Source organism: Ciconia boyciana, chromosome 6, assembly GCF_034638445.1.
Source record: "Ciconia boyciana chromosome 6, ASM3463844v1, whole genome shotgun sequence".
Lineage (NCBI taxonomy): Eukaryota > Metazoa > Chordata > Aves > Ciconiiformes > Ciconiidae > Ciconia > Ciconia boyciana.
The window spans coordinates 54,870,368-54,891,089 of NC_132939.1; the positions used below are offsets into that span (position 1 = coordinate 54,870,368).

The window sequence follows — 20,722 nt, forward strand, 5'->3', positions numbered from 1 at the left end:
AGGCATGAATAACACTATTTCTCTTTTTCTACTAGGTACGAGTGCCATTTTCCCAGGTGCTCTGCAGTTGTCTCCATCAATGAAGGATTATTTAAAATCAGCCCTGTTGTGGCTTCACAAGCTTACAAAGCTCCTGTGTTAAAATGGAGGTTCCAATTCACTCTGGATTTCACAAAAGCAGTATGAAATAGCTCTTCATTCTATTACAATAGCTATGACAAGGTTAGAATGAAGCTGAAAGTAGAGCTTTATTTGGGAGAAGAGAGCAGTGGAAAAGGGAGGAGCTGGAAGCAGCAGCAGTGGAAGGGAAGTCATGCGTGGCTTTCATCACAGATGAGAATGACAGACCACTTGGGGAGAATATGCCTGCAGATTTAATATCAGAGGGCATTAATTTTTATATATGTGGTTTTGGAACAAAATACGCAAGCTTTTTTTTTCTATCTGGCAAATGTGTGGGTCAAAAGGAGATATGTTTATACTGAATCTGGGCAAGCTACTTCCTTCTATGATCTTTATTCTGGTCCAGTATTGAATTTACAGAAAAAAATAATTTATTTTTATTCTGCTTTTCACATTTCCAGGATATTTGTAGATCTCTGACATATCTACTGATTTTAAAATTAATGGGAGTCATTCCTGCACAGTGTTTCCTGGACAGAATTCTAAGGACAGATTTTTAAAGCCATTAAGGGAGCTGTTTACACATTTATAAAAAACCCTCTTTTTTAGTGGCTTACAAAATTTATGTAAAACATAATATGATAAATCAGCCTAATTGTATATCTAAACTCCTCATTCTTCAGTCTTTAAAACTGAGTTACGAAATACCTGATTTGAAAACTGCAATGAGTTCCTAATTCAAGACATACAAAAGAAAATGTCTTTGGTCTCATAAGATCTTTAAGATTCATGAGAACTATTTGCAAGGTGAAATGACCACAAACTGGCTGTGAAAGAACTTGCAAAAGAATTTTCCTAACTAACTGAGACTGGGATATCAGTATGTTTTGCTAATACTTACCATTAGCAGAAGCCTGCGTGTCAGGATTCTGAATTTGAGAAGAGAACATTTTATATAAAACTTTTTTATTTTTTTCCTTGTGGAGTCAGTTAGTTAACTACTCTGAGAGGACTTAGGTTCAGCTATAACTATTATATTTCTTGTCTGATGATGTTCCCTGGTTAAAAGGATAATGCAAAGGAGATGTTCAAAATAGTGTTTCTCATTTTAATTCATCATCATGCCTTGAAAACCCCAAATGGTTTTGGTTTTCTATTACATAACAGTTTAATTATTTATATGTGCTTTGGATTAGATTTTTCTGCTAGTAATTCTGTTGCACATTTGAAATTAATGGAGATGCTTTAATTTTTTACTGTTTTACTGGTTTAACTGAGCACAGGATTTGCCCTAACTAGTACACAGAGAAGTAATACGCAAAGGACCACATTTATTTTTTGCTAAATAAAAGCCGAGGTACTTACCAATCATAAAATAAAAGGCAATCAAATTCTGGGCAACACAATACATGGTATTATCTAATCCTTACAATTTCTGGAATTATTTTTATACTTTATCAACAAAACTTACTGGGTCATGCGGGCATTTCACAGTAGTAGTGAAACGGGGCACCCATTCGCATAAGCCCTTGTACAATATTTACAGGGTTTTTTAACTCCTGGTGTGAGTGTGATTGTTTAGTTGTGTTCCATATAATCATTGCAAAGGCCGCTGTCTTGAGGCCTGGAGAATGACTTAGCTCAGTAAATGCTAAGCGCAACTGTGTGTGTTGATTCTTGTCCTGCACGTGTTTTGCATCACTAACCCACTCCAAAAGAAGCTGTCTTACTAAATTTTTTTAAAAAGATAGCATTTTCCATGCTTATTTGTCCATCAATCAGGGGTAAAAATGGCATACCTTTGTTCTGAAATAAATACTCTCCCTTGTACCCCCAAGGTACTCTGTATCTGTGAGCCAGAACAAGAAATCCTACAGCATCCAAGGCGTGTCAGGAAGAACATCCACACTGAAGCCTGCCTTACTGTAAGTGTGGGCGCCGTGTAAGCTGCGTCAAGGAAAAGGACAGCAGAGGTGAAGAATGACAAGTTACCAAGAGTGGAAGTGATGCCTTCGGTGTAGATTCACAATTCACTGCCAAGGACGTTGAAGGTTTTTCTTTGGGATTTTTTTTTAGATTAATATAAAAGCATTCGTTGTGGGTGGAACCTGCTTTGGACTTTTCATTAAAATCAGCATGTTTATAGGTTTCTTCTGTGTAATTCTGCTATGAAGTAGTTGTGACAGTGGGGCAGGACAGCGGTGGGGTGCCCTAGGTCAGCTGGAAAGGGACGCTACCCGAGCTGAGGGGACGGTAGCAGTGGACGAGGAGCCCCACGAGGGGGGCCGCTGCAGTGGACGAGGAGCTTCAGGGAGGCTGTAGCTGTGGGAGGGAAAGCCCACGGAGGCCACAGCTGTGGAAGAGGAGCCCCGCGGGCGGCCGCAGCAGGCCAGGGGGAGCCCGGCGGGCCAGGCTGGGCTGCGTGAGGCGGCGGGCGGTGGGGTCAGGCCCTCCGGCGGGAGCGCGGCCGGGAGCGAGGCCCCGCGCGTGGGTAGCGGCCGCTGAGGGGGCGGCGGCGCCCCCGCGCGTTCGCGTATTGCCGCGCTCGGGAGCCGTTCTGCCCCGCGGAGGCCGCTGTAGCGCCGCGTTGCCCCGGCGACCGGCGCGGCGGTGCTGGGGCGGCCCCACCGCGGGGGCCGGCGCCGTGCGGGCCGCGGAGCTGCCCCGGCCCGGCCCGGCCCAGGTGCCGCGGCACTCGCCCCCGCGCTGCCGGGGAGGGCGCCTGGGGGGCTGCGCCGCGGGAGCGGGGCGGGGAGCGTCACCGCACCGCAGCGGCCGTCCCTCCTCCCAGGACGGGGGGGGGGGGCAGAGGCGGCACCCGGGCACGGCGGCGGGGGGCCGCTCCGCTCCGCGCCCTGCGCCGTCGGCGAGGAGCGAGCCCCGCAGCGCGGGCACCGCGCGGAGAGGCTCCGCCGTCCCCTCCCCGCGCCCGGAGGCAGCCTGGCCCCCTCGCCCCCGCTGCGGACAGGACCGGCCCGCGAAGAGGGGAAACTTGGCTCGAAACTCCCCCCGCGGCGAGGTACCAGCGGCTGCACCGGGCTCCCGGCGCCGGGGGCTGCAGGCGCCGGCCCCGCTCCCTGCCCGCCCGGGCCAAGCGGAGCGGCGCGGCCGGAGAAAGTTTCCCGGCAGGAGGCTCGGCGGGGGCGAGGGGCGGCGGGCGGCCGCTGCCGCAGTGTGTGCGCTGAGGCGAGGCTGCTGGCGGCGGCGGCGGCCTCCCGGCGGCAGGAGGCAGCGGCTGGCGCGCTCGGAGGGGGTGTTGCGCGGTGCCGGTCCTGCCTCCTTCAGTGCGATGTGAGACTCGGGGAGAGCATCGGTTGCCAAAGGCTTTAGTTGTTACATGCATCCAATAATCTTCTTCTCCAAAATGGATTTTAGTCAGAGCAATTTATTTGGATACATAGAAGACCTGCAGGAACTAACTATTATAGAGAGGCCAGTACGCAGGAGCCTGAAGGTATATACTTCAAAATAGAACGATGCTTTAAAATCCATTTGAAATTGTGTCTGTTTTATTTATGCACAGCTGACTGAATAGGCAGTTTATTTTTTACAGCACCAGGACACTAAACATTGTTTTCAGTCATTTTGGAACAAGCAATCTCGAATTCTGTACAGCAGGGACTTAATATTTTCAGTATAAGAATATTAAGCTGGAAAAAAATAGACTAACTTAGGTCTTTACATTAATTTATATGTGGCTTGTTTATACTTTAAGTGATTAGTAGTGATAGTGTCAGACGTGGAACTGTACTTCTATTACATCCCATCTTTTCCTGGTGAAAGGTTTTATTTGATTGAATTTGAAATGTTGGCTAGAGATTTCAAGGATTAAATTCAAATTACTCATGGAACTATCCCTGGATGTGGGGAGGAAGGGGTTGCTTTAAGAAGATTACAGTTAGGAAATAGTAAGGCATTGTAAACTCATAATCTCTATTTCATGCTTGACAGACACCAGAAGAAATAGAAAGATTGACAGTTGATGAAGAACTCAGTGATATTGAAAGGGCTGTTTATCTACTCAGGTATTTCCTAAAATATTACTGTGAAACATTGCTGACCATTGTGCTTACATACAGCTTTTTTAGTGCTTTACTCTTCACTCCTTTTATTTTCTGTCTTTCAGTAGTAGTTTTTTACTTCCTGCTACATGGAACGTATAGACAAGATAAAAATAAGTACTGTAATTTTTTTTTAAAATGCATAGAATAGGATGCCTGTGTACATGTATAAACATTTATTTTCTGAGTTTCTAATATGGCCCTCACCAACACTGAGTTGTACTTCATCTTTTCCTCTGCAGTTGATTTTGCAAGATTCCCTGAGTGTTAACATTAATAACACCAACCATTCAGTGACTTCATATTCACTCTAAGGCATGAGCAGTTACCACAGACTGATAACAAAACTGTTTGAGCATACTGTATACGTCTGGGCTTTCAGAAGAGAAAACTTGAGAGATTAGTTTCGTAGTCCTTACGAAATACTGTAGAAGATACTATACTAATACTTCCCTGTGTTCTGTTTTTTCATTTTACCTCCTTCTTGTTCTTTAAAGTATTTATTTGCAGTTACTTGAATAACTTAAATTTTGATAGTTTAAAATACAGATCTTTCAACTACTGTGTAAGTCATCTTTCAGAGTACAAATGTTCTGAGGGATTTTGATTTGAATATGCATTTTTAAACAATATCTAGTAATTGGAGAACCAGCTGCAGCTCCCTCTGCTTATTCTGCTATTTTAAGTGCTCTTCTAGTCTATGCCTGTTCTCAATGTTTAGAGTACATATTCTCAGTGCCTTAATTTTCTCTTTTTGGGGCGCATGGCGTTATTTTTAGGTCAGCATTTTTGTCCACTGGTAGTACTTTTGATACTGAATTTTATTTATGTTTTTTTTTTAATGCTGAACTTTATTAAATAGTGGATTTCAAAACTTGCTTTGCTAATAGTTCCTGTAATCAAAGCAGTCTGACTCTAGGGAAATTCAGAGGAAACAGTTTGCATGTGGTGCATATCATTGCAAAGGATGCATATCAGTTTTGGTGTCACAGCAATCAGCAGTTGATTTTTCTTCTCTCTCTCCTCTCTCTCCTCTCTCTCCTCTCTCTCCTCTCTCTCCTCTCTCTCCTCTCTCTCCTCTCTCTTCCCAATTAAAGATCATATTTCCAGCAATATGTCTTTACTGGATCATTGCCTTGTTAAAGGATAAAAGATTCCACTTGGTATCTTTCATCTTACTAATTGCTTTTCAACCTGGCCTTGAACTTCTCCTGACATCTTCATCTGCTTTCTCTCTACTTGAGCAGCTGTTCTGGGGACATAATATTCTTTTCCTTGTGATGAAGTTTTCATTTTTGCCTCTGCATTGTCCTCATTGCTGAAAGGTAGCTTCATCTCTGCTTGATAAGCTTTTTGTAAGGCAATCACTTGCTGTGATTGTCCAGGTATGTTAATACAATAATCCAGTGGAAGCTTTTGCTGTTCAATAGTATATTGCATTCCCTGTTCTGAGTGGAGTATAAGCAAACAGAGTTGAAAAGCTGCCTGTAACACAGGTAGTATCCTTTATAGAATGTACAAAGGTTTGTATTTTTGGCTTGTCTTGCGTTTTTTAATCTATTATAATACAATACCCCCTGCCTGTTCCTGTTTGACAATAATGTCAGTCTGGTCTTTTCATGCCTCATTTTCTCACACAGATGCATTATTTGCTGTCCTTCAGGTTGTCCCTTATGTGGGACTCTCCTTGATGTTATCCAAAAAGACACTGCCTCTTCTGTAAATCCCACTATAAAAATTGCTTTGGTGAGATTGAAATGAATTGTTAATGATGTTTGTGTTGTGCTCCATTTGGAAAGGAGGGTGTTATCTCCATATACATTAAAAAATATGCAAGAACAGTAATAGAAAGCAAATCTCTTACCACAAATAGTATCAAAATACTTAATGTTGTGTCACATTGTCTTTTATATTGTCACTTATTTATGTAACCCTAATCTGCAAGTTGGAGATTTTTAATTTACTGAGAAGGCTATCTTTAATGTTGCTTGTACAGTACAATGAAGCTGACTGAGTGAAACCTTTGTATGATACAGAAAAGCTAATGTTTAGTAATTATTTTCTGTGAAAGTCCAAAAAGAGTCCTCACATTTTAATGGCTTTCATTCTGAACAAAAAAGCCCAACCACTTTCTTCTCTTTTTGCATTCTCCTTTCCCTCCAAAACCTGCCCCCGACTCCTCCTCCCCACCCTTGAACTTGGATACTCTGGTCTGCTTATATGTGGAGGAGTTGTATGCTTAGTAGATACTTGCTTTTTCTAGATTTCTGCTTCTGAAGTCTTTTACTGTTGTAGTCTGAAAACAGGTATGTTGACATCCTAGTTGGAGAGAATAGTACAGCCTTTTACTGTCTGAGGTTTTTGGTGCCTGAATAGTGTTTTGTGGTTTTTTTTTTTTTTTCTGTGACTGATTATTGCTGTGTTTATGAGGAGGTATTAATTTCTCAACTCTCATCAGTTTCATCAGTTCATTCTTCTTTTTTCACCTCTTGTATTACTTCTCATTTGCCAGTAGTACTGTGGAGTTTCTGGCATGCTTTTTTACTTCTTGATATTGTAAAGTTATTTGTTTTGCTCATCTAGTATGTATTCGTATCCATCTAATGATTATTTTGTATTTCTGCAATGTCTTGTCCATCTGTATCTAGCCATGATGTATTGTCATAGATTTTGTAAATTTCTGTTCATTGTCTTCTCGTAAGTATGACATAAACATGTGTCTACAAATGTTCTTAGCACATGGTGAGTACATTGACACATTAATCCTGTTTGAAACCTCACTTTCACAGGAATGTGGCTTCATTTTAATTGGTTTTCTATTGTTACCTGTCATAGTTTGATTTTACATTCTAAAGTGCTAATTGTAATTTTGATAATCCTAACAAGTTTATGTGTATATATATTTAATTATGATTTTTAGGAGATGACTTGGCTTTCAGTCTCCCCTTTTCTGCCAGTACTATTCTTCAGATAACTATGTAATGAGGTAGATTGACAAGATGATCTAGCTAAAGCTGATAATTTTTAGTCAGATTAGTTTTCAGCTAAATCGCCTCCTTGATTTGGCTCATCGTGTGGATATAAACAGTTGTGCAAGCAAAAGGAAAGGACTCGGTAGTTCTGCTGGTGGCCAGAGTCACTTTAATATGACATAAGCAGGGGTGAACTTCAGCTTTAGATCACTGTTGCCCAGACTACTCAGTTTTAATTAGGTAACATTCTGCAATTAGACTGAGCAAGTTCTAATTTAACAAGAATGCGGTAGCAAATTGGACTGTCATTTGTTGTAATTTCAATTAACCTTGATTCTGGTTGAGGAACCGGGCTTCCTTAGACCAGGTTGTCAGGGATGTTTATGAACTTTCCATGGAAATCAAATGGATTTAGGTACCTAAAGAGGGAGAGGCATCTGAGTGTCTAGGATCTGTGTTTTAGAGCTTCAGCCTGAGTGCTTGGGGGTTTCTGGCAGGTCTAACTGGAATCACTGAAGAGTTGTATTCTGACTGTATTTTGGATGTTGCTGGCCCAACAGAAGAACAAGGAGAACAAAATAGCTATGTGCATCTCAACCACATCAGTGTCAAGATTGATGGCTTATTGTAAAACCATCAGCAGATTAAGACAAGCTGCCAGACTTTTCACCGAAGCAACTGAATAGTTTGCATTCCACTTGAGGACACTGTGACCCCTACTAGGACAGTGGCAGTAAGCAGCTCAGGGACAGTACTTTTTATTCCTGCTATGAACTTCTGCCTGTAGTCTTAGTTTCCATGTTTGCTGATGTTTGATTGATGTTATTACTTATTTTTATTTGTCTTACTGTAGCTCACCCTTTTATGGCATACAGCCAATAACAAAATACATATTCTTTGTCTGATGTGAATCTGGTTTGGATACAAGGATGCTTACTGGCATGCATACTGTAGCGTAGTTTGTTTTCTGAGGACTTTTCTGATAGATTTCCCTAGGGGTTTTACATTGTTGTGTGTACTGTATTATTTTGTATACAGCTACTTTTTGTTTATTTGTGCCTGCTTAGTGTTAAAGCTTCCAGGCCTTGACATTTCTGTCATACTCAAAATAACAGGGTAATAATGAGTTATCAAGGTGGAAGATTGAATTATTCACCCTTTTGGGAACATACTGTACTTTGAGTTTAGAGTGATCCTATCTTTCAGTTTAGCAAACAACACAACCCCCCTCCAAAACATTTAGCACAGTTTTTGAAGACACAATAGATACTTTATCTAGAAAGATCCTTATCTAGATTGGAAATAATTCAATGCCTATAAACTTAGCATGTCTTAAAAAAAAAATTGTACTTTATTGTAGCCATCTTTGATTAGCTGGAGTATTCTCAAATTCTAAACATCTTTTTATATAGTATATGTTGTTAATTGTGAGTGTCAAAACCACTACTATTTAAAAGATATTTTTTTTTCCCTTTTAGTTTTTAGTCTTCATATTAGTTTTGGAGATTTTTCTTTTCTCTGTAGGTGCAGGCAACTCACCTTTGAATTTAAATGAAAGCTTTCATTTAAATGTAACTTTAGGAGCTGATTTTCTAATATAAACATGTCAAATTTTTTTTTGTTACATAATTGTGAGAACTGGCTACTCTATTCAGATGATACAGCTTCTGAATTTATGATCCTGATGCAAACATAGTATACTGAAATTTCCAGCGGTCATGCTAAGCATGTTGGAAAATAATTCTTCCAACTGTACTGGTAAACTGTAAATACTAACATAAAAAGTATTTTTTCAGTCTTTTTTTTCCCTGCGCATAATTTAATAGTCTTTTATTTTGTAAATTACAACTTAAATTTTATAAAAGTTTCATTCCTGATTCACTTAGTTGGATGGATAAATTAGTTGCTTGACCTTGACTCTGTTATGCAAATAAATTAATGTATATGAAATTGATTCTTTCACCTTAAAGTGAAAGGTATACCTGTAGTCTTCTGAAATGATGCTAAGTTACATACTTTTATGGAGATTTAGATTTGTGCAAATACTTCTGTTGATCGTATTTGCTGAGTTGAAACTACAGCTGAGGAACCAGCTGTAAATATACAGAGCAGAGTTAATATAGAGCTCTGAGAAACCTCAAAAAAAAAAAAAAGAGGGGAGAGAAAAATCTCCATTTACATTTTCTTTCTCAGGCCACGGTCAGTGCAGGAAGGTGGCCGTGCCAGTCCTCCCACTGTTCTAGCGTTTGTGCTATGTTTGCCCTTGTGCCTGCACAGCACATTGGGGAATTTATCTGAGGCAAATAATGAAAATAACGGTTAGTTTTAAAACAGATCAACTGTGTGATCCAGGACTTTGTGCACCTGAAGAAAGCCTTGTGCCAGGACAAGAGGAGTGTGGAGCAGCATGGGAACAGGGCTTGGGAGTGGGTCAAATGGCTCTGAGGCTTAGCACTACATTTGGCTGGCTTATGGTATTCATGAAACTAAGGTTTCCTGGTGTATAGTTTCACAGTCAAATTAAGCTGAATGAAGCCCTTCCTATATCAGAAAGAGTAGCTCTTCTCTCCTTTCCTTTGTGACTCCGTGTTTCTGATACGTTTTGTGCGCCAGCACTAATGCTGTTGCAGCCATGCAGTCTTGGTCACGTTAGGGAACTGATACTAATTCTAACAAGTTTTTCAGGTACTTGTTTCCAACAAAATGTGCAACTGCATGACTGCTCATCAGCAGGAGCGTGAGCAGAGTAGATGTCACAGATGGCAGATCACTCTACCATCAATAGCAGAACAGATTTAGTTCAAGTTACGCTAATCTTGAATCTATGCTTTGAATCTGTGAAGTCAAGTACTGGTTGAAATGATGAGAGAGTATGAAGTATCAGCTGTAGTGTATTTAATGAGCCCTTTGACATTAAATGGATTTCTGGAAGTCTACATGAGAGCTGTGATGAGTGAGATCAGTCGTAGCTCTTCCTTATGCATTGTCAAATTCTCCTCTGGAGATGTCAATTATATTTATGTTTCAGAGCATCTTTGTGCATGACATAATAAGGAGAAACTAGGTGGCTGTGGGGGTGCCTCTTTTAATAGTAAACACAGTTGAAAGAACTGTGGGTTTTCTTAACTTCTAAAAATTGTTCTGTTGCCCTGGGAAAACCTTATCATGCTCTCCTAGAAAAGATCTACATAGGAATATCCAGCTAAATATTTACAATGTTTCTTTCTTTCTACATGACAAATCCCATACAGGAATAGCATGTTGCCCAGCAGGAGACTGAGTTTGTTTTGTTTTTGTTTAGATGAGCACTGGCATTTAAGAAATAACTTTAACAGCTGCACTATTCATTTTGAGATGGCACATAATTAATGTGTAAGTATAATAATTCTCCTTTGTATCACCTTCCTTAGAAAGCTCGAAGTGTTTATAACAACATTTTTTACTTGTAAGGAGCTTTTATCCTGATGCTTGCTCAATATTAAATTTATATTTGTATCCTTTGCCTGATTTGGCAAGAGATAATGGTATTGCACTAGTTTTTGTCAGGACCTGGACATGCATCCAATGGAAACTGCTTGAGGATGTAGATGGGAGAATGTAATGTTTTGTGTTAGACTATATAAAAGGTACAACCTCCTCAAAGAGTAGGTCAAGCTGTACATTTATGGCAAGTCTGAGAACACTTCCACATGATGGTGCTCTGTAATATAATGTCTGTCATATGCTAGTGACTGAAACAAGTATCTAGCAGATTTTCTTGCAAACTCCTGGTGTTTTGAGGACTATTTTGTTGTAGGCATAGGAAGCTCTTCACATGGTATGGTGTGATGCTTCCATGGCCCTGCACTCTGACTCCACTTCATTTGTTGCTGACAGAGAGAAGATGTAGCAGTTAGTACTGGTCCAGCTACTCTTCCCCTAAAAGCAGGAGTAGACATTTCAGTTTTGTGAGTATCAGGATGGTAGCATGCACCATTACCTGCCCCAAAAATCTGAGTACTCTGAGACTCTTCAGAATAATGATTCTTAGTGCTGATACATCACATATTTTTACATTCAGAGCTCTTTCAGATACTCCTCTGAATCTCCACAGAGCGAGGCAGATAACACTCCATTATGTATTGGTTCACTTTGCTGCACTTTGTCAACTTTGTGTGAAGGGAAGTTGTTTTACTGAGGTGAAATTCTGATTATAATTTAAGGACTTCAGGAACTAGGACTGCAGGCTTGGGCCTGTGTCTGTGCCTCAGCTGATATACTATGACAGGAATAATTTGGAATGAGACAAGAAATAGCTTAATTGGGATTTAATATTAATCCTGTTCTCTGGGGTATACTTGTAGAACTGTTTTATTTAGCTATTTTTAGAGTTAACTTTAGTGATATTAATGTTTTTGTCTTTGTTCCACCCGCTGGTAGTCTAAATGCCAACACTGTGGTAAAGTTACGCTGGATCTTTGTCAAGCCTGAGAGTCCAAAGCTTTATGTAACAGGAAAGAAACCAGGATTATTTCATCACTTAAACAGAAATTTTTACACCGGGAAAACAGAATGGGAATGTAGACAGTTCTTGAGACCAAGCAATTCAAGGTGGTCTCCATTATTCATTGAGAAGTTCCCCTACTTTGGTAGGGTCGTCTTATTTAATCTTTCAGGGGCAGCTTTTTGTATAAGAAAAGTTCTCTTTAGGTCTTGAAGACAAACTGAAAATGAAATTGGAAGTGATTTCTATAGTGAGGATTTCTATTGACATAGTCTGGCAAAACCCATATTCCAGCTGAAGAACCAACTGTTTAAATTTTATACACAATTATAGGACTCTGTACCTGAAAAAGAAGGTCACTTCAGATTCCAAAACTGATGCCACAAGTGGCATCTCTAGCCAAAGACAGAGTTATGCCCTCAGGGAAAGATTTTTAAAGATAGGCTAGTGACGCAAAAGTAGCAAGAATCTTTTCATTTGAACATGATAGTGATGGGAATGCTATGTAACTGAGTTGTTCTCGAAACTCACACTTTGAGAATTAACGTGTCACTGGCATTCTTACATCTTGAGTTCCCCCTCCTCCCCGCCCCTCCCCTCCCCAACATATAATTACCGTCCCAGATCAGGTTGTGTATGGGTCTTTCCAGTCTGAACAATAACAGTACCCTTTGCAGGCTTTGAAAATAAGGGTTCTCTAACTCTTATGCCTCAGTCTTTTAAAACTAGTTTTACATCTGCTGTCACATTCAGTGCCGTTCTTGAAGTTGCTCCTCTCTCCATGAATAACCTTGCTGGTCTCGTGGAGACACTTTTTGACAAAATGGAGTCTTTCCCATTGAATGTTACTTCCCTATAGCCTATCAGATGAACACCCCTGTCTACAGAAGAAAAATGTCTATCTGCTTTATGAGTCATAATAAAACAGAATGAGAGAAGAGACAAAGAACCACTTGGAAACTTCTGCTAGATCTCTTAGATATATCTGAGGCATGCTTTATTGCCTCTGGCTGATACTTTTATACAAGCAGGAAAATGGACCAGATATTTCATATCCATGTTATTATTTGAATGAACTCTTGACGATGCAGGTTTCTTATTTAAATTCTACCTTTTAGTTTCTTTTGTGTTCAAATAAATGTTTTGTGTTTCTTTTTGCAAAGCATTACCCTACAAGGGGTTAATGTTAAGGACTAAAAGTATCAGGCTCTGGCTATATTCCTCCGTATCTTGGTAGCGGTTGTTTCGGGAGCAATTTTCTTTATTCCATGTTGTTGCGTGGCTGTGGGTTCTGAGAATGTGTACAACTCTCATGTGCAGATTAGCTGAGTCATTCCTTGTCAGTCGTATCAATTCACAGTAGGACCAAGGGGAATTGCTATGCTTTCTTGAACTTGTTAACTATTGTTGGAAACGTCTTGCCCATCTACTGCTTACATACAGATGGATTTTAGATACCTACCCCTTTCCTAACAGACTCTATGGATAGACAATACTTCTTAGTCATTGTATAATTACAAAATTACACACTCTTTGTTTACAGACACATGCTACAGTGTGATTTTTAGTCCCAGTGTTTCTCTGTAATTCCTACTTTCCTGTTCTTCCACTGTTCTTAAATTTACTATAGCATAAGAAATTCAGATTCAGGCTGTGTGTAAGCAAGGATAGATGAGCTGATATGAATGGAATTGCATACATTTTAAGTGTGTATGAATCCAAGCTGAGTATAGTAACTAGGGGTCTTGTTTTATTGACTTTATCTACTTAGAGTGGCCAGGAAGGTATTTGTAGGTCTTCAGACATTTTTTTTAAACTCACATTTTCTGTAAGATTATATAAATGAAGGTGACCAGCATCACCAAATAATGTATAATGTGAGGAAAGACTGAAGCCTCAAAGAGCATTGTCTTACATGTTTTCTAATGGGGAAAAAAAAGCCATTTATCAATTCATCTTGTCCTTATCCATTTTTCAATAATCATCCAGTTTTAAGAGAATTCTTCTGGCTTTGCAGAGATCAATACAGACATTTTTTCCTAAGGCATTTTTCTCAGAGGTTTTTAAAGTTAAATATTCCACTTGATTGTGAAAAAACCTGTAGGATTTTTTTTTCTTTCCCTAGTGTATCTTAAATCAGAATGATATAATTTGGTTTTATTTTTTAAACAGCAATGCACTGTAACTTTGAATAAAATTGCAAAAGTTGCCACAGGGTTTTCTGTGGCAGTCCGGCAGCATGGGGAAGGGTATAAGCAGAAAGTCTTGGAGCCCCTATTTTTTTGTTTATGAGAATAGCTTTGTGTACAAATTGTCAGTTATGCCCCTAGTAAAAAGCTTTGAGTCCACATTTCTTGAAGTAAAAACAGTGAATTAATTTGGGTAGGTATCAATTAGTTTTCTCCCCTGATGACTATTGTTAAACAACAAAGAACAACATTAAGCACTGGAGCCATCAGTTTATGCTAAGATTAAATAGAAGTTGTTCAAAGCTTCCTGTATAACTCCAACATGCTTTTCTTTACCAGTTGGAGAAGAGCAAGAAAGTTGGATACAAGCTGGGTCAAAGCATTGGTAACTCCATTGATACAAACAGAGCTGCACAGTAGGAGAAGCACCACTGTTGCGCTCAGTAGTGTCAATACATTTTGCTTGCAAGGGGTTATGTCTGCAAAATGGAATGATTTACTCTTTGACGAGAAGTGCAGCAGACCAGCTTGTGGTCTGACTTTGGTCCAAAGTAGTATATACTCTCTTTTTTATTTCTTTTTATTTTTTTCTCCCCCCCCCCCCCCCCCCCCCGGTGAAATTGCTTGGTAACTTCTGTTACCAAGAGTATATTGAGAAGGCTAGACTAGGGACAGTAAAGAAATGCTTTAAAAATGCTAACTATGTTTTTGTTGTGAGTATTAATTGATTGTATTGTCTCTGACAGAATAAACATATGTAAAAGAGAAATGTGAAGGGCATCTGCTTTAATATACATATTTACATGGTAATATTACTTACATTGTTTTGCAGGCCTAGAGATAAAAATGCTGGCTTTAAAGGGAGAAACAGAAAAGATGCCATTTTCACTGCTGAAATTGTAACTGAGCTTTTTGAGGAGGAGGATTTATGTCCATATTAAATAGCAAAACATGAGTCACAGCCTCATTGCTGCTTGCACCAAAATTCTTCTGTTATAAACAGTTAATCTCCTTTATGTAATTTCATTTAAAAGCTCAGGATTAGGATACCTATTTTTCTGCCATTTTGGGAGCTAGAAGTTATTTACAGTATAGTCTTCAGGGCAAGATTTATTTTTATTTTTGCTTTTTACAACTGCATCAAGTGCTAACCACTAAATCAATGGAGAAAAGAATGACAACTACTTAAAATTAACCTGCTTCTTTAGTACAGGTTTTAATCCAAGAGTATGTCTGTTTCCTCTTATCACCATGTGAGGCTGACTGTGAGTGCATTTTAAGGGTTACTAGTAACTTCTTTTGAACCTTGCGTGCCTGTTGTATTACACACAAAGAAAATACTTGCACCATGAGTTTGTAATAAATGATTAAGTGCATACTGGTATGGAAAAATCAACTCTTAAGGGCAGATAAATACACTTGCGCTTTGATCACTTAAACTGTCCCACCTATTTGAAAGCAATGTGTTAGAGAGTAGATAGATCAATAAAATTAATATCCAGATCTTTGTATCTTAGTTATTTATTGCCAGTTATGAAGGCTTTAAGTACTTACTTTTCCAGTGCCTCATTTTACTTCCTGATTAAATGGAGAGGATGATTTTTTTTTTTTTTTTCCAATGAACAATTGGAAAGTGTCAGCTTTTGGATCTATTGTGTATAATGCCTCACACCTATAAGACCCATGAGCTGAAGAAGACTATAAGTAGGTTTTAGTACTTGTTAGGTAATTTTTCTTTTTCCATGTAACTTTTGCTTCCATAGAAGGATATTAATACTAACATAGTAAATAGATAAGCCAGATATTCTGGTGGTTAACATTGGTATGCTGTGAAGGATCTATGCAGTTGAGCATATTTGACATGCATTCAAAGGAAAGAGATATTCTTTTCTTCCAGAGATGATTCTGAACTAATTTTAGTAAATGTGGGTGGAATTACTGGTAAATGCTTTATTTATTCTTTCCATTGCAGAATGTCAAACTCTTTTTGGGATAATTGTACCATTAGAAATAAGTTAAAATATGAGTATGTGTGGAAAAAAATAGTCTAACAAAAGGCTGTTTAAGATCATTGTAGTGATTTTGAAGGTAGGGAATGTCATGTGGATTATAATTACCTAAACCCAGTTGGGTACGCAGGAGGATTCTGATGGTGTGCTCATAATGATTTTAACAGGAATGTAAATACAGATGAATTATCTGGATATATAATACTAATTTTTATCTACTGTTTGAAATTATTCTGCCAGAGAGCTGGAAATTTGCAAGACTTGTGTCATCACTTCAATTTGTTTATTATGTTAATTGTATTATCTGGTTTGATTATCTGTCCACTCCAAGCTTTATGCCGTCAATGGAACAAATCTCATATATTTCTGAGAGACATGACTCTGACTCTTTCTTCATTTTAATTAAGTAGCTGAATTTCATCCTACTTTCCAAAGTGAACATGAATCAAGTAAAGCACTTTTTTGTTTGACAGAACGTGAATCAGCAACAGCTTGGAATTGAAGTAATTTTTAGTTATTTGCATGTTTACCTCAGAAAGCTGCCTTTGATCTAAGGTTGCTTCTGATGGATGAGAAAACAACACTAGAGTTAGCTGTTTGACGTTGTATTACTGATGCATGTAACTGCATCAGTCTGAAGTAGATGTCCAATACTACTTGGAAATATTTGAATAATGAACAGAAGGCAAACAAGCAAGGCTTTCCACTTCTGAGCTATCTAAAAGCTAGCTTATATGAGGAGTAAGTTCACAGTTTTGTGTTTGTTTTCTAATTGTTTTTTTTCTTTTGAGTCACCAGGCCCTTTGAGTATGACAGCAGTAATTTGGTAGAAATTTAGTGTTAACTGTTTGAAGTCATTCTGAAGTCACAGTCAGATTTCCTTGGTTGGGAAAAAAGAACTGCTTGTATAGCTAAAGCTTCAAAAGAGTTTCTAAAATTTCAGATCTATTTTTTCAGTGCTCACAATTTTACTCCCATATTTTTCAAATTGAAACATGAGTTCAGCTTATATTATTATATATGATATCTATTTACTTACAATCTCTCTATAGATATACAGATATATTTCTCTTGCATATGGGGGAAAACGCTGTGAGCAATAGCTTCAAACCCTTGGGTTCAGTCTCTTCATGCTTTTTTATTTTTCTTTTCCTTGTGCATTTTCATTCATTCACTGTACCCATATAGTGTACTTTCATTCATTCTGTACTCGGCGTTCTTTACAGTGTCTCTACTGGTCTTTTACATTTGCATTTTGTTTTGATCCAGTCTGTGTGACTTTGAAAATGGATGGCCAACTCACGTACAAAGTATGTTTTATGTACCATTTGTCTATGTTATAATGGTTGATGCAGCAACTTAGATTTTGTTGTTCTGGATCTTATAAGCCTATTCTAAAAAGTTTGAATTTTTTTGGAAGATGGCTCAAAAGTCTTACTTGTACTTTAAGTCTTAGAAGGTTATGGTTATTTCAGGCTTTTTACCATGGTCTTCAATATAAAACAAACTCTTGCTTATACAGAAAAGGCTTTTTTATGAAGCAATGCAGATATAGACAAATAGACCAGTAACAGTTGCTTTCCTAACCTTTGATGTGCTTTTTCCTAATGGTATGCAGAGGAATTCCTAATGGAATTAGTATAGCACAGTTCAGTTATAAATGACTGAAGAGACTTATAGCAAGGGTTGAGGTGAAGGGAAGTGATATCTTCTGTTAGAGCAGTCAATAAATCTTGAAAAAATAAACAATTTTTTTTAGACCTGCGAGTCCATTTTCTAAAGGAGAGGTTGAAATGTACGGATACTGCTTTCTGGATCAAGAACCTTTAAATATTTCAGAGAAAACTTTCATCAACTTCCACAACTATTAGATTAGAGTTGCTATGAAAAAAATATGGAATTGATACAAGATGGAATATGTTATGGTCAGAAAGTATGAGAATGCATGATAGAAAGACAGACAGATAAGTAATAAAATGGGAGCTTTTGGATCTGTTGTGTATAATGCTCCATATTTATAAGGCCCATGAGTTGAAGAAGACTCAAGGTAAATTTTAGTACTTGTTAGGTCATTTGAAGTGTTAATCTCTCTCATGTCACAAATAGCTAACTCTGGATGAAATATACTGATACAAAAAATAAGACTGGAGAGTCAAAAGAGATCCTGTGTCTAAATTAGACTATAAGATAAATTTAGGTCAGCAGAAGTAATTTACCCTTCTAGAATTTGGTTAGCATCTGTGATTTTTTTCCCCCTCACTTTCTGTGTAGAAAAATTACAGGCCTTGTACTTTTTCAGAAGACTTCTTATATCATATCATGCATGCTGTGAAATGACAAGTGTTGTTGAAAGTGAAAATTATAAATTCTGAGTCAGTGAATGAGGACTGGGCAGAGGGAAAAATAGTATCAGCTACTAGCTCGTTTTTGTTATATTCCCTAGGAATTGGCAATTGCATTATCTTGATCTTGGAGTGAAAAGACTGGTTTTACTTTTCAAATTTAGACTTGAAATAAAAAACACCAAGATTAATTCTACCCAGAGACCATACAAAATGCAATATGTGTTCTAAGTCATCTAAGGAAGAGGAAACACTTACCTTCTAGGAGACAGTAATGTTGATTGTAGGGTAATATTTGAGAGGAAAAATGTGTTCCTTTGAGGCACTTTTTATATTCTTGAAACTTTTCTTAAAATTCAAGGGAGAAAAGCTTAATGTTTCCTTATAGGAATTAATGTCTAAACTCACAGAAACTGATGATATTAGGAAGAATGAAGTTATTGTGTCATTATAGTACATTTGTTTTGGCTCAGGAACAGAAAGGAGTATTTGTATGAAATTAGAAATCCTTTCTCTCTTTGACAGTTGTTCAGCAAGCAAACAGAAATAAGAAACTTCAGTTGACCAAACTGATCCTGGTAAACAAGGTTACTATGAACACAAAACTACTGTGCAGCTAAATCTGGGTTTTCCATTCTTTAATTGCACTAGAAGTTTCATGTGGAGTGGTGCATGTTCAGATCTGTACTAAGATGAGGTTAATTTCTTTTTTTAATATATAGATCATGTAGATTTTATTCAGATGTGCTGTATAAGGACCACAGGCACATATATCTGAAGTAGAAGATCAGGATGAGAAAGTGGTTTTGAAAATGAGATTGTAACGCTTTTCTATTAAAATGTCAACTGCAAGGAGATGTTCATACTGTGATATTATCAGGACTTCTGACTTCTTGAAAATGGATATTAATCAAGTGTTACATTTTCAGATACATTTTATGCTATCTTATTTTCAGCAAAATTATAGAAGCCTGAAAATGAAGTTTCTTCTCTTTATTTGCTCTGGCTAGACAGGTAACAGAGGGAGGGAGGGAAGGGTTAAAGGACAAAGCTGCTTAATTCTTCTTTGGCCCCATCACAGTCTTGGATTTAGTTACTGTCTGGTTTATAACCCTATTCTAGAATCTTGCATATTATCATAAATTTCATATATATGAAGGCTTGCATACATAAATATTATAGTGTATTAGTACATACAGAAAAAGGCCATTGGCTTCTAGGACAATTTAAATTAGTTTTGCAGTTGTTACATATGGTGCCTGGCTAACTGTGTGCCTCAAAAGGTGTTCTGACAGTGAAGAAAGTGCAGCATACAGCTTAGGAGCCCCAGTATTGTATTTTAATACATAAGATTGGGTTATAATATATAAAATAGTTAATATGATACATAGGTCTGTAATTATGTGTATGTTTGTGTTTAAATAAGTAATGTTTTTTAATTATTGTGTAAGCTTTTTTTGAGAAGGAAGCCTCTTTTTTTAGGTGTTACTGTACAAAGTCAGAAATGTAAGCAGTTTGCTACATCAGATATCTGATTTTAAAAATATATCCCAAATATCTCATGTATCTTTGCAGTTTCAAATCCTAGGACAAATTATCAGATAAAACATAATTTTGATTCCAGAAACTTTTATTTGTCATTTGCAACATGGTAGAGGATAATGTACAAACAATTTTGTACAGCACTTACGGTCTATAAAATCTCCCTTGCAATATATAGTTTCAAGACTGTGTTAATATTTGTACAGCTCATTCTTCTCAGTCTTTGTTCAACTGAGGCTCTTAAAGGAAGTTATTTTAATGAAATGACAGATCCTTCCATGGGACTGGTCTGTTTATACTTATTACAATATATGTCAAATAGATGTTCAGACACTCCCGTTATATAATTTATGTTTACAGAAGTATACTTAAAGTTTAAGCATACATAACATGAAATAAAAGGAAAGTTACTGCTTTACACTGGTATTAAGAAAGGATTGTACTTTTACAGAAAATACCATATTGTCTTTTATCAAAGGAGTATTCATCTTGAAGTAAAATGAAAATTAGTCTTAATTCACTCATCAATATTTGTGATTTCAAGACATTTTTCTACTTTCTAGAATTTTTTCCCCTTTTTGTTACCAAACCCCTGAAATTATGCAAAGACAAAATTAAAAAATAAAACTTGTAAAAGTGTTAGTTTTCACTTAGCAAGAGTAGTATATAGAAAGCAGTTTAATAAATTTTAAGTGTGTGTCTCCCTGTCTGCATAGAAAAGATTGTTATATAAAAATATTCACAATGAAAGTAAAGAAGATTCTCTAAGGAAGTCTTATGGGCCACGCACTTTTATGTTATTGACAGAAATATTTATCTGGATTTCTACTTTGCCTTGGCAACCAGTATATTGTACAGGAGAACAGAAATCCTGGAAGGAGAATTGATATTGAATCATTCTGAATAGGCTAAATCCTGTCAGATACTGAGCTTTTATATAAATAGGAAATTAAGTTTAGGATTTATGAATCATGGTCACAGAATGGTTTAGGTGGTTGGGG

General features: G+C 37.9%; 1 protein-coding gene across 10 annotated transcripts in view; it reads left to right on the top strand.

Moving 5' to 3' along the window:
* Positions 1–2,913: 2,913 nt before the first annotated feature.
* PPP4R4 (protein phosphatase 4 regulatory subunit 4) overlaps positions 2,914–20,722 on the top strand; it is a 111,816-nt gene continuing 94,007 nt past the window's right edge. For 6 of the 10 annotated variants that reach the window (XR_012042986.1, XM_072864430.1, XM_072864431.1 and 3 more), the window contains exons 1-2: positions 2,916–3,577; positions 4,075–4,148. Coding sequence is in view for 6 of the 10 variants with exons in the window: in XM_072864430.1 (XP_072720531.1) it covers positions 3,461–3,577; positions 4,075–4,148 (191 nt within the window). In the remaining 4 variants the exon portion in view is untranslated. Of the gene's footprint in view, positions 3,578–4,074; positions 4,149–10,457; positions 10,529–20,722 lie in introns of all 10 variants that reach the window. The other 4 variants (XM_072864437.1, XM_072864436.1, XM_072864435.1 and 1 more) reach the window with 3 other exon arrangements.